The sequence below is a fragment of the Bombina bombina genome, chromosome 6, assembly GCF_027579735.1.
Source record: "Bombina bombina isolate aBomBom1 chromosome 6, aBomBom1.pri, whole genome shotgun sequence".
NCBI lineage: Eukaryota > Metazoa > Chordata > Amphibia > Anura > Bombinatoridae > Bombina > Bombina bombina.
This window is the reverse complement of record NC_069504.1, coordinates 178784080-178802131: the sequence shown is the minus strand read 5'-3', so window position 1 is coordinate 178802131 and position 18052 is coordinate 178784080. Positions and strand designations below refer to the sequence as shown.

At 34.6% G+C, this 18052-nt stretch overlaps 1 protein-coding gene across 1 annotated transcript in view; it reads left to right on the top strand.

Moving 5' to 3' along the window:
- Positions 1-18052, top strand: part of CFTR (CF transmembrane conductance regulator) — a 345866-nt gene that overhangs the window by 281748 nt on the left and 46066 nt on the right. The window contains exons 20-23 of the mRNA XM_053716685.1: positions 4387-4614; positions 5266-5366; positions 7284-7523; positions 14465-14620. Coding sequence (XP_053572660.1) covers positions 4387-4614; positions 5266-5366; positions 7284-7523; positions 14465-14620 — 725 coding nt within the window. The remainder of the gene's footprint in view (positions 1-4386; positions 4615-5265; positions 5367-7283; positions 7524-14464; positions 14621-18052) is intronic.

The following is an 18052-nucleotide window of genomic DNA, read 5'->3' as shown; positions in this document are numbered from 1 at the left end:
CACCCTACTCATGCTCAAACCTGATCACATATTCTAAAGTGCACTAACCCGACATGAAAATGTGAATATTTCACATTCCAATGTTCTTCACATAGAAGAATATGTCATATTTATTCATAAATACATATTTATATATATATATGTATGATGGTATTTTGGTACAAAATATATCTTTACCTATATATACCACAACACACACAAATAATTCACCATAGTAAACTAATGGACATTACTGGCTGTAAATGTCCTTCTTTTAATTAATTTTGGATGTTGTTAATTATTTGACAGCTTAAACACTTGTATGAAAAGAGGAATCTGGATCATAGTATGGGTGTCCTAACCTAGACACTCTGGAATGGTGCAGGGTGGTATTATTTTTGCCCGATTAAGGGATATACTGTAAAATTGCCTGAAATGGTTGTTTCTTTGGAAAGTATGTACACAATGCAAGACATTAGAGTCTTACACACCACTGCCACAGATGTGCACGCTCCTGAACCTAATTCAGTATGCCCTCTTGAAAAGGGTCCAAGTATCAACCAAGACTAATAACTGAAGCAAATTTTGCTCTTTTAATTGTACACTCTGAATCATGAATAAATTGGACTTCCCCATCCCTTTAATAATAACAAATGTTGGCCATTTCTTTATAGCTGATTAAAAAAAAAGTGTTAAATGTTTTGTGAACATTACATCTCTGGTAAATTAATATTATGCATTGGTTTTTACAGTATATAATTTTAAACAACTTTCCAATTTACTTCTATTATGTAATTTTTTTTTTTTTTTCTCTTGGTATCTTCTGTTAAAGAGAATACTTAGGTTGACTCAGGAAAAGTAATGCACTGCTGGGAGCTTGCTGCTGACTGGTGGTTGCACATATATGCCTCTTGTCATTGGCTCACCCAGTATGTTCAAGTTAGCTCCCAATAGTGCATTGCTGATCCTTCAACAAAGGATATCAAAAGAATTAAATCTGATTTAGGAAAAAAAAAAAATTGGAAATTTGTTTAAAATTGTATATTCTGCCTGAATCATGAAAGAAAAAAAAGTGGGATTCCTGTCGCTTTAACAAATGTAGTTTATAGGAACATTTGGATCACAGAAGAAATGTCTCAGAACAATTGGTCTTGTATTCAAATGTCAAATAAAATATTTGTCCATTCCCAGTATAGTCCTATTATACCAACTGTATCTCTTTTGCTGCTGAGAGAAAGTGTCATGAGTCCAAAATCAATATGGTTAAAAATAAGTAAATTAGTCTAAAGGTGTCAATTTCCTATTCAGAATTGTTATAATATATTATTATACAATATAATATAATTGTTTATTATTTGCATTTTGGATTAATTGAGTCACTTCATATCCTAAAATATTTTTAAATCATCCTACAGTCTATGTTTATTTTTTATGCCTTGAATAAATACTTATTTAATTCGAGCAAGAGGATGTTTAATGCTGACGCCAGCAAAGAATGACAGCACTATTGTTCAAGAGTGTCCACTCCCGTATTGCTGACGTACTTAGTCACTCTTAAGTTTCTAGAAGGTGAGAAAGGAAGCTATTGTCTGAGTAATACTGCCACTCACCAAGAAATACTGACTGCCACTCACCAAGCAATACTTACTGCCACTTATCAAGAAATTCCGACTACCACTCGCCATACCAACTACCACACACCAAGAAATATCAACTGCCATTTACCAATAACAACTTCCACTAACCAAGAAATACTGACTGCCACTCACCAAGAAATACTGACTGCCATTCACCAATACCAAATGCCACTAACCAAGAAATACTGACTACCACTCACCAATATGACTGCCACTCACTGAGAAATGCCGACTGCCACTCACCAAGAAATACAGACTGCCTCTGACAAAGAAATACTGACTGCCTCTCACAAAGAAATACTGACTGCAACTCACCAAGAAATAACAATTGCCACTCACCAAGAAATACTGACTACCACTCACCAATATGACTGCCACTCACCAAGAAATGCCGACTGCCACTCACCAAGAAATACAGACTGCCACTCACCAAGAAATACAGACTGCCTCTGACAAAGAAATACTGACTGCCTCTCACAAAGAAATACTGACTGCCACTCACCAAGAAATAACAATTGCCACTCACCAAGAAATACTGACTGACACTCACCAAATACCGACTGACACTCACCAAGAAATACTGACTGCCAATCACCAAGAAATACCGACTGCTACTCACCAAAATGCATAAATTATTAGTATGGCATATGCCATTCGAATTGTCAAAGCACACGAGGACACCTTTGGCTTCGTTCATTGAAGTTATTTTGCCATCAAACTGCTTCTGGGATATCCATTGGGTGAGGGCTCAGGAAAACCTTGCAGATCACTTAGGGGATTAACTGCACTCAGCGGGGGTAACAGAATTGCTGTACAACATTAATGAATTGATGTGCACATTTCCTTAACCTTCATTTTTTGTATATTATACTTAAAAAATATGCACTTAATAATATGATTTTTTATATATGAAGTTACTTTGTTTCTTGTGTAAAATGGGTCTCATTGTCAGCAAGTGCCCTCAACAAGTTGTTCTTTAGGTGCTGATAAAGTCCTTTACATATGTAGCTGTCACACATCTAATTTAATGCCATAGTGCTTGTAAGATTATTTGGATAATTATATTGAGATTTCTGAATATCTAATTTTCAGAGGTTGATAGCAGTAAATAGTGCATCTTAAAGGGACAGTATACCTGTGACGGACCCTGGATACCTCAACTGGGTATCTCCGCCAAAAGGGCCTGCTTCTACCCCGGAACCTGTAGCTGTAGAGCGGGAAAGTAATTATAGCAAGTAGCCCACCCTAATAACTAGACAAGACCAGCATTTAGGTGAAACACGAACAGGCTTTATTGAGACAAACACACAGCTTATATACACATTTGCCATCTGATAAGAGCCTTATCTGATCAAGAGAACATCGCCCCTCTATACAGACTGGCGCCTCCATAGGAGGCATAGGCGCATAGAGATCCCACAATAGCTAGCTTACAGTTTTGGGGTGATCCCGAGGGAGCGGCAGTTATTCCAGGGTACCGTTGGAGAGCTCCGGGCCCCTAGATGTCCCAGTCCAAAAAGCAACATGATCCGTGGCTGGGGGGGGGGGGGGGGGAGCGGTAGCCTGGCAAAGGGTACTCAGGAACAGTCTGAGGTGGGGGGGGGGGTGTCAGAACCCCAGGTTCCCTTGTGAGCTCCCTCTTAGTAATCACCCCAACCCATGCCCATCAAAGGTATGACACGTCCCCAAAAGAGCATAGCTCTGGGGCAAAGCGCTTCGGGAGCGACCTAGGTTAAAGTCCAGCGTGAATCTCTAGCGATCCCAGCTGGCGAGTAGTTCCAGGAGAGGGGGTGGCCTTGGCAGCCTGGTATCTGTGACAATACCATAAACATTTCTCCCCTTTTATGTGTTCTCAATGATTCATTTTACTTACTGAAGTGTACATTATTTACAAATAGCACTTTTTTTCCATTGGAAGTAGTTTATTGTTTTGTCTGCTTTACCTGTATTTTAATTCTGAAATAAAATCTGTTCTTTCCTTTGCCCCCAGAGAGGCTAGATTCGTTCATACAATAATCTGAGTATAACCTTGCAACAAGATATACACTGACTGCTTGATAAAGACAGGAGCTCATTTATATTTTCTAATATGCACTATGCATATATAACTTAAATGTTCCCTTTGTAATTTGTTGCTTCTGTGCATATTTTTATGCAACAAATCAAATGACAATTATTAATGAACACTTTTATCTAATTAGTATGTAGAAGACTACATTTTGTTTTGGAGCAACAAATCACTAGACTCATTTGCAATTAATTAATACTAAAAGATATGTAAAGGTGATAACTATAATTATCTGAGATGAATGAAAATGCACAGGCCTTCAGAACTCTGAGGTAATTTCTTCAGACAATAGTTCATAAACGAAGTAACAATGATCAAACATCTGTTATAAGCATATTTTACTATTCTAGCTTCATATTTAAACTTTAAGCTGAAGAATGATTTTCAGTTTCCTGGAATCTTTTGTTATTCATTGTGTCTTATGGATAATCACTAAAGATATATACTTTTTATGTCACATTTGGTATATATATTGCTTGCAAATGTGTCAGTGCTCTTATAATTTTATTTCAAAACTCATATACTACTTGAAATACACTATTCTTTGCATTTTAGACTATAATTATCTGTTTTAATTGTAAAATAAATCAGATAAACTGCAGTTTTTTACCATTGTATTCAGCTGTAAAAAATAAAATAAAAAAATAAATGTGTAACTTGCTGCCACTACTCTATCTAAATATTTCTATTTTCTTGTTCCAGCTCGTAGTCCAATTTTTGCTCACCTCATAACAAGTTTAAAAGGTTTATGGACTTTGAGAGCATTTGGAAGACAACCGTACTTTGAAGCCCTTTTTCACAAAGCACTGAATCTACATACAGCAAATTGGTTTCTCTACCTCTCCACACTACGATGGTTTCAGATGACCATAGAAATGATCTTTGTCATTTTCTTCAGTGCTGTCACTTTTATCTCGATTGCAACAACAGGTATAAATAATCCCCATAGTCTGTAGTGAGCATCTTGTAAATCAATAGAATACAACCTACTCATGTGTATTTTAGTTAATAAAGTTTTGTTTGCGACAACCAAAGTCTTTTTCATTTTTTAAATCTAATTGTATGTAGAGAAAATGCAGTTAATTCAATGAAAGAAAAATGCAGAGTTGAATTATAGTGTCCGGCTGTGAAAATCCTATAAAATGTGTATACAGTATATATATATATATATATATATATATATATATATATATATATATATATATATATATATATATATATATATAGGGGCCGATTTATGTAGCTGCAAATGCAGCTGTTTCTGCAAGAACCTTCAGGCTCGCTGGAAGCATAAGTTAAGAAGCTACTCCTTAACTCGTATGCCACCTCTGAAGCGGCGGACAGCAGTCATCCCGGTCGGCTACGGTCGGAATGATTGACACCCCCTGCTAGTGGCCGTTGCCCGAGAATATGCAGGAATTGCACAAGCATTTCACATGAAATCGTTTTATCTATGTCCGCCCGCATCTTTATAAATTGGCCCCATTGTTTGTAACATATAGGATTTACTGAGAAAATTGCATCTTGTAACATATCATGTCAAATAACAGAAGTAAAACTCCTTGTGTATGTCCTTTTCAGGTGAAGGAGAAGGAAAAGTTGGAATAGTTTTAACTTTAGCTATGAATATTATGAACACCTTGCAGTGGGCTGTAAACTCGAGCATTGATGTGGACAGTTTGGTAAGTTAGGGTTAACTACTTCACATATAAATATATTTACAGTTAATTTTATTTATTTTATTTTTTTTTGCATTATGTTTGCATCTGCATTACAGATTTTAGTGATAAAAAATGGATATTCCTGTGGTTGAAATCAGCCAATAATCTGTTCTGCAGAAGCATATATGAATTACATGCACATCATCTTAGTGTTTAATCATATCTTAATTTGTCAAAATATAGTTCCCTTACGGCAACTACCAAATCTAATGAATAAACCTACATGAAATTTGGCAAGATTTGGAGATATAGATAGGAAAAACAGAGCTATTCCTTAAAGGGATATGAACCCCAAAAAAAAATGTTTGTGATTCAGACAGAGCTTACAATTTTTAGAAAGTTTCCAATTTACTTCTATTGTCAAATTAGATTTGTTCCCATCATATTTTTATTGAAGACTTTTTAATCTCAGTCTAGCTACGGACATAGTGTTAGTATAAAATTAATTTATTTGTAGTTGTTTTACATTCAAGCCAAGTAGGGACAGATATATAGCAGAGTTATCCGTGAAAAGTCAGCAGTGTGCATTTCAGGTTCAAGTATAAGAAATTGCTAAATTTTCAGAGCTAAATTGCAACATGTTTCATTATTTATTGTGCCCCCTTTTTATGTAAAGTAGTTTAATTCTGCATAACTAAACATTGATTGACAGATGTCAATACTTAAAACAACTAATCCTTGTATCCCCCAGGCTGTGATGTTTGTGCAAGGGGGCTGAACACCCCGGGGGGGGGAACAAGGATTAGTTGTTTTAAGTATCATCGGTCAATCGATTTGACAATATGGCGGGCGGGAGAGCTGCGCATATCGTCGGAGGTTTATAAAGGTTATAATGTAAAATGTGAGTAAATTGTGAGTAAATAAATTAATATAAAAATGTTGATGACTTAAACTCTGCCTCAGTTTTAAAACTCTACTCAATGCCCTGAACAAATAGGGTTAACTTTATATTCACTTTAAGTATACACATTTGAGTACCTTTAACCCTTTTATTTTAAAGAGTATCGAAAATGTGTCAATTTTATATCTTCTAAAATCTAATGAGTAATTTGAGAAATCCCTTGTTTCAATACTTGCTAAAGAGAAAATTCAAAAGTAAAAACAAACTATAAGCTTAAGATTAAAATTTTCATTTAAGTGCAGAAACAGGGATTTCCTTGATATTTCACATTTCACTGACTATTTAAACTATCGCATTGATATTAGTTTTCTTTATTTAAAATAAATACTTTGACCTATTTTCTATTGCTGTTGTACACTTTGTAAACTGGTGGTAACAAATATCAACATCCAACGAAGAACACACTCAGCCCACAGGAAACAGCCACGAACAGGCAGCTTGATAAAAACAAAGTTTATTTCTTCAAAGCAGTGCTGAAGCAATGCAGTCACAGCAAGGGCACATTATAAATGAAACATGCAGCTGAATGGTCAAACGCGTTTCGTATGTTTCAAAATAACTTTCTCAATGACATATGGTCATTGAGAAAGTTATTTTGAAATATACGAAACACGTCCATACAAAACGTATGTTTATGTTCTTTACTGAAGTGGTAGTGGATCGCTTCTTTACTGCACCAGTCCTATGTTAGCAGCGTCATCTTGACGTCAGAGGGTGTGTGTACCTTGCGTGAAGATCACTGCGGTAAGCCGATACAGCCACACTTAAAGTGGATGTCAGAGCACTTCCCTGGAGATCGTTGGTAACAAATATATCCACTAAAGTCAATGGAGATGTTTTATTTTTTTGTGATTTTATTGCCTATTTAAATGCCATTAAGTATTTTAACTAGAGGAAAGTTATTTTTAATTTATCACCTGTATTGTCTCTTTTTGAAAATTGTTTTAAGTCTGTTTTTTTTTATTATTATTATTTAGATGCGATCTGTTAGTAGAATCTTTCGTTTCATTGATATTCCAAATGAGGATTTTAAAAACAAAAAGGCTAAAAAGGATGATCTGTCTGAGGTTCTTATAATTGAAAATGAATTTGCAAAGAAAGATAGAGATTGGCCATCTGGGGGTCAAATGAGTGTCAAAAACCTTTCTGCAAAATATGTGGATGAAGGCCATGCTGTGTTGGAAAACATTACCTTCTCAATAAGTCCTGGACAAAGGGTGAGATAAAAATGATTTTATTAGTACCTTGGGTTGCCTCTTACAGAGTCCATAATTGGTTTGTGCTTCACAGTTAGATTCTGATCAGCTTACAGTCTTGTTATTGCCATTCTATCAATTAAAGGGACGTGAAGATTTATTTAATAACTTCCTTTCTAGCATGTAGAGCTTTTATGTTTGTTTGTTTTTTAATATAGTACATTACTATTTTTTATATCATTTTATTGACTATTGTTCATTGCTTTTCCTGCCGTATAAAACACTATTATTATTATTATTATTATTATTATTTTTAAGATGACTGAGAATGGAAGTGGTTTGCCCAGAAGAATGTGCAGTAGTGCTTTATTTATTATCATGACATCTAGCACTCACAAGCAATTTTGAGCGGATTAGAGCTTCAAAATATATAACTTAAAGGGACAGTCTACTCCAGAATTGTTATTGTTTAAAAAGATAGATAATCCCTTTATTACCCATTCCCCAGTTTTGCATAACCAACACAGTTATATTAATACACTTTTTAACTCTGTGATTACCTTGTATCTAAGCCTCTGCAGCCTGGCCCTTATTCCAGTTCTTTTGTCAGACTTGCATTTTAGCTAATCAGTGCAGACTCATAAGTAACACCACAGGTATGAGCACAATGTTATCTATATGGAACACATGAGCTTGCAATGTCTTGCTTTAAAAAAGCTGAGATCAGAGGTGGCCTTCAAGGGTTTATAAATTAGCATATGTGCCAACCTATGTTTAGCTTTCAACAAAGAATGCCAATAAAACAAAGCAAATGTGATGATAAAAGTAAATTGGAAAGTTGTTTAAAATTGCATGCCCTATCTGAATCATGAAAATTTAAATTTGACTAGACTGTCCCTTTAAACTGTAATATTTTACAAAAACTATAAATGCACTGATTGTAAGTCATGCAGTAACATTAATGTGTGTACCTTTAACAATACTAATAATGCAGTAACATATAAGGATGAGATGCTTGTGACAATAATATTGCTTGTTAAGTATTTAGAAGTTAAAATGTATTTTATTATAGAAGGAAACACTTGCTGTGCACACTCTTTGATGATAAGAATTACTCTATGTTTCCTGCCACTGTTTTATTATGAATAAACTTAATTTCTGGGCATTACAATACAAGTTGTGCACTTCAGTAAGCCAAAAACAATATTGAGAATACATTTAAAATGTGCAAATTTTTATATTGTGATGTCCCTTTTAATGTAAAAAATAATAAATATAGATGCTAAAGTTAACAGTACTTTCCTTTTTATCAACATATACACCTAGATTACAAGTTTTGCGCTATAGAGGGTGCAAAACGAATTAAAGTTGCGTTATTTCACCCTTCATAGCGCTGCCATTACAAGTTTTTGAAAAGCTGCCTTGTGCGTCCGATATGGTTGCGTTAAGCTCCATACCGCACAAAATACAAGCGCTGCTTTGACGTGCTCGTGCACGCTTTCCCCATAGCCATCAATGGTGACCTGCGATCGCAGAATAAAAAGCTCCGTAACGCAGCCCCATTAATGTCTATGGGGAAAAAAAGTTACGTTTAAACCTAACACCCTAACATAAATCCCACGTCTAAACACCCCTAATCTGCTGCCCCCAACATCGCCGATGCCTACATAATGTTATTAACCCCTAATCTGCCACCCCCAACATCGCCGCCACCGAAATACATTTATTAACCCCTATTCTGCCGCTCCCTGACATCGCCGCCACTAAATAAAGTTATTAATCCCCAAACCTTTGGCCTCCCACATCACTGCCAATAAATAAACATATTAACCCCTAAACGGCCGTCCCCATATCACAACAACCTAAATTAAACTATATTAACCCCTAAACCTAACCGTAACCCTAAACCTAACACCCTCTAACTTTAACATAATTAAAATAGACCTAAATTAAAGTTACAATTATTAACTAAATAATACATATTTAAAACTAAATACAAACTTACCTGTGAAATATAAAAAAACCTAAGCTAGCTACAATATAACTAATATGGGGAGCTTTTTTTATTTTGATAGGGCTATTAGATTAGGTGTAATTGTTTTTTATTTTGGATAATAACGTTTATTTTTTGTAATTTAGTATTTTTAATTTTTTTTAACTGTAGATTTAATTTTTTTTAGTAGTGTTAGTTTTTTTTTTAATGAGTAATTTAATTTATTTAATTGATAGTTATTTTAATTTTAGTCTAATAGTTATGTTAGTTAATTTATAGTTTAAACTTTTTGTTTTTTTGTTTCACAGGTAAGTTTTTATTTATTTTAAGATAGGGATCTTGTAATTTTAATTTAAAGTTAGGGGGTTGTTAGGTTTAGGGGTTAATAGTTTAATTTAGTTTTTTGCGATGTGTGGGGCTGGCGGTTTAGGGGTTAATAGGTTTATTTAGTAGTAGTGATGTGGGAGGCCAGAGGTTTAGGGGTTAATAACTTTATTTAGTGGCGGCGATGTCGGGGAGCAGCGGAATAGGGGTTAATACATTTTATTAGTGGCGGCGATGTCGGGAGCGGCAGATTAGGGGTTAATACGTCTTAATATAGTGTTTGCAATGTGGGAGGGCCTCGGTTTAGGGGTTAATAGGTAGTTTATGGGTGTTAGTGTACTTTGTAACAGTTTATTTATGAGTTTTATGTAACAGTTTTGTTGCGTAAAACTCATAAATACTGCTCTCAGATTGCGGAACAGAAATCCCATGCAAAAACTTAATTTTTTTGAGTGTGGGACTGACGCTGCGTTACAGGCTAAAAGACTTGCGTTACAGTTATACCGACAAGACTCATAATAGCTGCGTTGCTGTTTTAACGCTGAAATAGCCATTTTTTCAGCGTTAAAACACGAACGCAAAACTCGTAATCTAGGTGATAATGAACTTCCTAAAAAGGACAAGACATTTATAGATAGAGTTACACTTTGTTGCAAATATTTTCAGGTTATTTTTTCTGCCATGATATTTTTTTTACAGAAACACTTCCCGTATGTAAAAAAAAAAAAAAAACAAATTTGCAGGATTCAGATAGAGCATGTCATTTTAAGACATTAACTTCTATTTTCAAATGTGCTTTTTTCTCTTGGTATCCCTTGTTGAAAAAGAATACGTACATATCCTACGCTAGTGGGAGCTAGCTGCTGATTGGTGCCTGCACACATTTGTCTTTTGTGATTGGCTGACTAGCTCTGTTCAGATAGCTGCCAGTACTGCAATGTTATCCCTTCACCAAAGGATAACAAGAGAATTAAGCAAATTTGACAATAGACTTAAATTGGAAAGTTGTTTAAAATTGTATGTTCTATCCAAATCATGAAAAATAATACAAAACCCAACATTTTCATTTTTCAGATAGAGCATACAATTTTACACAACTTTCCAATTTACTTCTATTATCAAATTTGCTTAATTTGCTTAATTATCTTGATATCTTTTGTTGAAGGAGCAGCAATTAACTACTAGGACTTCGTGTACACATCAGGCAAGTCATCAATAAGAGGCCACCAATCAGCAGCTGCTCCTGAGCCTACCCAAGTATTGTTTTGAGCAAAGGATATTAAGAGAAATAAGCAAATTAGATAACAGGAGTGAATTTGAAAGTTGGTTAAAATGATATGCTCTAGTTCTGAAAGGAGTAACAATAATAACTAGACAACTAGAAGACCGCTGCTCCATAACCCTGTCCGCCTGCTCTGATGAGGCGGACAGGAATCGCAGGATTGACACCCCCCTGCTGGAGGCCCATGGTGCAATGCTGAATACGGAGAGGGTATTGCTCTCCACATTCAGCGATGTCTGTCGGACCTGATCCACACTGTCGGATCAGGTCCGACAGACATTTGTTAAATTGGCCTCTATCTCTGTAATCATCTGTGTGTGCATATTGTCTTTCTCAACAATAAAAATTAGTTTTGAAAAAAATGATATGCTCTGAATCGTAAAAAAAAAATGAAAATGTTCCTTTGAATATTAGACAGTCTTCTTCATGTGATTTATTTTGAGTCTTCTAGAGCTGGAACCTGTATTTCAGTTCCGTCATGAAGGCAATTTATGCTCAGTCTAGGCTTCTATTTCAATCAATCACAACTGAAATGCCACACATGGTTTTTCATTAGATTTTCAGATTTTACACTGTTCCAATTTATTGAAAAACAAACAAACTTGCAATAGCTCATGTATTACTTACTTTCTCAAGTGTGTTGAAAACCCATTGGGCCTCTTTTTAGGGCATATCTTTATTGTTATGATAGCTCATAAGAGTTAAACATGTTCTGTTCAAATATTAATAATCAACATTGTTTTCTGCTTCAATAAAAAGTTAAAATATGGCTTAAATCACACAATATTTATTCTTTATTACTTATTGTTACTAGCCAAACATCTTGCAATGTGTTTCACACCTATAAGCTTGTAAGAATTACATGAAACTTAAATAATTATTATGTGTTAGCAGCAAAAAATGCCCGCCAAGCTCCGCCCACAGCATTCTTCTTGTCTAGTTAGCTGTGTTCTTGTATGACAGTTTAGTCGTGCACGTTTAGTATTTTTCAGTTAGATATTTTTAAGTTGCACATGCACAAATCAGTGTGTGCAAGTTGGAAAATGTATTCACAAGTTGATCATGATTGGAGAAACGTAACGTACAAAAATACACACAATAGATGGATGGAGTTTGGTGGCCATTTTTGGCTCCTAGCAAACGATTAATATTTAAATGCTTCATGTAATTCTCACAAGCTTATAGATGTGGGACCAATTGCAGGATACTTCTCTGGTATGTAACTAAAAGCAATCAAAATTCTGTATAGGGTCTAGACAAGTGTTTCTCAACTACAATCCTAAGGACCCTTAACAGGCCAGATATTCAGGTGAAATAATCAGCTGATCAGTAACCATGGTTACTAACCTGCTCTCACCCTTCAGATGATTATTTCACCTGTGCTCTAGTTAAAGGGACATACAACCAAAAATTTTTTTTTCATGATTTAGAAAGAGCATATAGTTTTAAACAGCTTTCCAATTTACTTCTAGCATCAAATTTACTTCATTCTATGGATATCCTTTGTTGAAAAGCATAACTAAAATAGGCTCAGCAGCTGCTGATTGGTGGCTGCACACATATGCCTCGCATGATTGGCTCACCCATGTGCATTGCTATTTCTTCAACAAACAATATCTGAAGAATAAAGCAAATTAATAAATAGAATCAAATTGGAATGTTGTTTAAAATTGTATTCGCTATCTAAACCATGAAAGAAAAATGTTGGGTTTCATATCCCTTTAAGATATAATGAATATCTGGCCTGTTAACGGTCCTGAGGATTGGAGTTGAGAAACACTGGTCTAGACTATCCCTTTAAAATATGAAATAGATTTTTTTTTAAAAAATACTCAGAATTATATGAACTTTTTTTATGGCTTACAACATAAAATTTATTAAAGGGACACTAAAGTCAAAATTAAAATTCCAAGGGTCAGATAGAGCATGCAGTTTTAAGCACCTTTCCATTTACTTCCATTATCAATTTATTCTCAGTCTTTTTATATGCACACTTTCTGAAGCACTATCTCCTACTGAGCATGAACAAGTTTCCACTATGTATATATTTATGACTCTGTAATTGGCTGATGCTTGTCACATGATATAATGGGCAGGGAAATAAAAGCAATCTTTGTCTTTTTATTGTGCATTATGCAATTTTGTATTTAATGTCCCTTTAAGCATCCGTTATAACTACTGAATTAATTAGCCATAACATTTTACTTTTGTCTATGCATCATTTGCTTATGTGAAAGTCTTTGAAAACCATTTAAAATCTAATTAAGATAAAAATTACATAATTTCACCTGATTTTTAACTAGATGTTCATGTAATAAGGTGTATGCAATGCTCAAAGATTAACTTAGTGTGTTTTATTGCTCATATTTCATAATTATATTACTCAGAATGCTTTAGCGTACATTGTTTTATAGCTGGTTAAGATTATCCTTTTACCACCAAAGAGGCTTGCAATTTACTGCATTTCAATGTGTTGCAAAACTATTTGGCAGACATTTTGAAGATAAACATTAAAGGGAAAGTCTAGTCAAAACAAAATTTCCATGATTTAGAAAGAGCATGCATTTTAAAGGAAATTTCGAACTTATTCCTATTATCATTTTTCTTCGTTCTTGGTATTTTTATTTCAAAAATTAAGAATTTAAGCATAGGAGTCGGCCCATTTTTGGTTCATCACCTGGGTAGAGCTTTCTGATTGGTGTCTAAATGTAGCCACCAACAGCAAGTGTTATCCAGGGTGCTGAACAAAAAAAGGGCAGACTCCTAAGCTTTACATTCAAATAAAGATACCAAGAGAACAAAGAAAAATTGATAATAGGAGTAAATTAGAACGTTGCTTTAAATTGCATGCTCTATCTGAATCATGAATGTTTAATTTAGACTAGACTATTCCTTTAAATAACTTTTGATTTTACAGAAAATCTAGAGGTGTTTAAATATCGCTTAGAAGGGAAATTAAAATCAAAACTAAACTTTCATGATTCAGCACATGTAATTAAAAATAAATTATCAAATTTTACATGCACACTTTCTGAGGCACCAGCTACTACTGAGCATGTGCAAGAGTTCACAGTGTACACATACATAAATCTGTAATTCGATGATGGCTGTCACATGAAACAGGGGACAGGGTGAATGGAAGGACATTTTGAAATTTGTCCCAAAAAAAAGAAATAATACTGCTCATTTTAAATTCAGAGTGAGTGTTATTGCATTGTCTTTGTAGTATGAATTTATTAATGATCTAATTCTACTGTAAATGTAGTTTAGTTGCTTTAAAAAAGAAACACACCTAAAAGATCTATCATTGCACTGTGACTTTATAATGCACCATTTCAATTAAAATGTCATTTTTATTTTTAGGTAGGGTTATTAGGAAGAACTGGATCAGGAAAGAGCACCCTGCTGTCTGCATTTTTGGGTTTGCTGTCTACACAAGGGGATATTCAAATTGATGGCGTATCTTGGCAAACGACCCCACTACAGAAATGGCGAAAAGCTTTTGGCGTTGTACCTCAGGCAAGTTAATCTGGCTTTTGTTATATTTGTCAGATAGTTCAAGTTCAGTTGCTTTATCAAATGACTATTTAGACATCATTTGCTGTTGTCGTGTAAATCATATTAGTTTCTTTAGTGCAATGTTACTAAAGAGGTGTGACTTCCAGATCGGCAGTGTACCAACAGGAACACATTATAGGTTCATAAACCCACAGTGTGCGAGGTTATTGATGTCTGCACATCTTTTCTGCTGAAACTAATAAAGGGCTAGATTACAAGTCGCACACTAACTGTTGCGCACTAGTGATATCGGGTTTACTGCGGCTGTTTGCTCACTGCGGAAGTAGCAGATGTATTACAAGTTAAAAGTAAGCGCACTTGCTCAAGCACAATTTAATTTAACTCACTTCAGGTTAGCGCAACCTCAGAACTCTGGTTAGCTGTTAGGCTCGAAAAGAAAAGTTGCACAAAACACCTTAAAATACATTTAAAAGTACAATTAAACTATCTAATAAAAATTACTTTAAAAATATTGCAATAAAAAGTTATAAGGGCTCAAAGAAATATACCCTTGAACCTAATGCCCCTTTCAGACATTTTTTTCATCAGACCTCAGGTCCAAACTCTACGCGTCATACATCAGATATAAAAAAAAGTCTCCAAACATTCAAAAGTTAGGAGCATACAATAGACAATTTATTACAAAAATGATTTCTTTCTATTAAAATATATTTCACTTAAACTTACATTTTGTAGATCGGTATCATCAGTTTTTCATTTAAAGGGACAGTCATTAGTCAACACCAGAATTTTTGTTGTTCAATAGATAATCCCTATATTACCCAATCCCCAGTTTTGCATAACCAACACAGTTATAATAATACATGTTTTACCTCTGTAATTACCTTGTCTCTAAGCCTCTGCAGACTGCCCCCTTATTTCAGTGAATTTGAAAGACTTGTATTTTAGCCAATCAGTGCTCACTCCTCTCTAAATTCACGTGCATGAGCTCAATGTTATCTATATGAAACACATGAACTAACACCCTCTACTGGTAAAAATGCATTCAGATTAGAGGCGGCCTTCAATGTCTAAGAAATTAGCATATGAACCTCCTAGGTTTAGCTTTCAACTAAGAATACCAAGAGAACAAAGCAAAATTGGTGATAAAAGTTGTTTAAAATGTATTATTTGAATCATGAAAGGTTTTTTTGGACTTGACTGTCCCTTTAATATTTATAAGGGGAACAATTCACTGTTCATGCCGAATTTGTAGTGAAATCTACTCAAATTATTTATTCATCTCACCATAAAAGGATCATAATTCTGCTAATTCCCGTTAATTACTTGTCCTGCATCTTTCTCCGTCTCTCAACTAATGCAGAAATCCTGACTGCATTAATATTTTATAGAACACATTAAATTAATTTTCTCCCACAACAGAAATGAATATAAACAAATGTCCGGATATGTAATATGTAATACTGTTTATTTGTAGCTAAACAATTGTTTAAAAAGTTCTCAAATTCCAAAGCAAAGCATTATGTTTATCTAATAATGGGATTACATTAAAATAATTATGCAAAGAAAATAATCAGTGATTATTAACTATCAAAGGCATTGCTGAAAATCACTAAAACATAAATATTAGTGATGTACAAAATCTCATTAGTTTCCCATTAACTAGCTTTGGAAAGTTTACATTGAAGCAATATTCAGGCATGAAATCCCTAAAAGGGAAAATTCTATTATATAATCATTTTACAAAACTGTTTTACTCAAATTTTCTTATCAAAGTAGCAGTTTGCTGCTGCAGTCTTAGCTGTGAGACAAATGGGTATTTACTAGACAAACAGCTGCCCTTTATTTGTGTATTGGTGATTCAATTTGCATCTGATATGTTTAATTTGATTTGTTTCTCTGTAATTGCAAAATATGATTACTCAGGAAAAGCCATGTAACAAAAAGGAATACATTTTCTAATGCACTTTTTTAGGTGAAACACAGAAAAAAACTTAAATATTCCTTTAAGTAATGGTCAAAATTCAAATGTGCATGGGTACATTTCAGTTTTAAATAGAAGCATCTTAGCAAAAATTATTCTAGTAAACGTTATTACAGTTTTTCAGTGGCATATTCACATATACCGTGGGACCGTGCACCAGTATTTAAGCTGCGAAAGCTGGCAGTGGCGTGTATAGTGCGGTGTGCCTATAATGATTTAATTTGTATCATAAAAGCCACTGCTGACGCTTTGAGAAGGTGTGCTGTTTGAATATTGGAGCACAAACTCTTACAGCATATGTGCGTATACTGCTGAAAAGAGTACTAGCTTTTAATACAAGCATTTTTGCTAATACACGTCAATTGCAAAAATGCTTTACATATAAAATGCACCTATGCACATTTAAATTTTGACCTTTATATCTTTTTAAGTAAATACATTTTGGCTAACTCAAGTTGTAGTATTAAAGTTAAAAAATGTAGCTTTCATTTTTGTAATTTGTAATTTAATATACATTAAATCTTATAAAAACAGAGTTAATGTTTTTCACAAAAAAATGCACTCCTTAAAAAAAAGAAGACAAAATCTTGGTGCTTGGTATTTGCCTCTATTTGGCTGGGTTTATTGTGTGTTCTGTGTGAACATTTCTATAAAACTGGTTTGTTCACTTTCACTTTTTAGATCCTGTCACACTAAGTGAAGTGACTATTGCAATAGTTTACATTGATATAAATAGAAAGTAAACAGAATTATAAATCTGACAGACTTTGCTTAATTTAAATACCCACAGCCAGCCTTATTTTCATGTGACAGCCACACAACCACAGCTTGGGTAACCCCCGATTACAGCAATACATAAATATATATGCATACTAATGTATACATATATATTTATGTATTTATATGTGTATATATGTATATTCACATACAAAGAGAGAAGCGCTCTACCAGGAACGAACAACAGCTCAGTGGCTTGTTCTATGGCGATTTACCACCCGGAAGCAGCCTCTTTTAGACCAGTGTGCTTTTCACAGAAGAAAACTTTCCTGAAGTATATCAGTCTGATCCCGCCAAGTAAGGTCAGTCCAGCCCCGAAATACCAGGCAATTCTCCTCTGAACAAGGAACATGACAACCCCAGACGATCGTTTCAGCCTTCTATGGGCCTCGTCAGTGAGGTGCAGCCACATTCCTCTAAGCACACTGGGCAAGGAGTCCACGTCTGGTTTCCCCCATCACCCATAGGGAGACTTCCCCAGGGTCATAATAATTTGCATACAAAGAGAGAAGCACTCTACCAGGAACGAACAACAGCTCAGTGGCTTGTTCTATGGCGATTTACCACCCGGAAGCAGCCTCTTTTAGACCAGTGTGCTTTTCACAGAAGAAAACTTTCCTGAAGTATATCAGTCTGATCCCGCCAAGTAAGGTCAGTCCAGCCCCGAAATA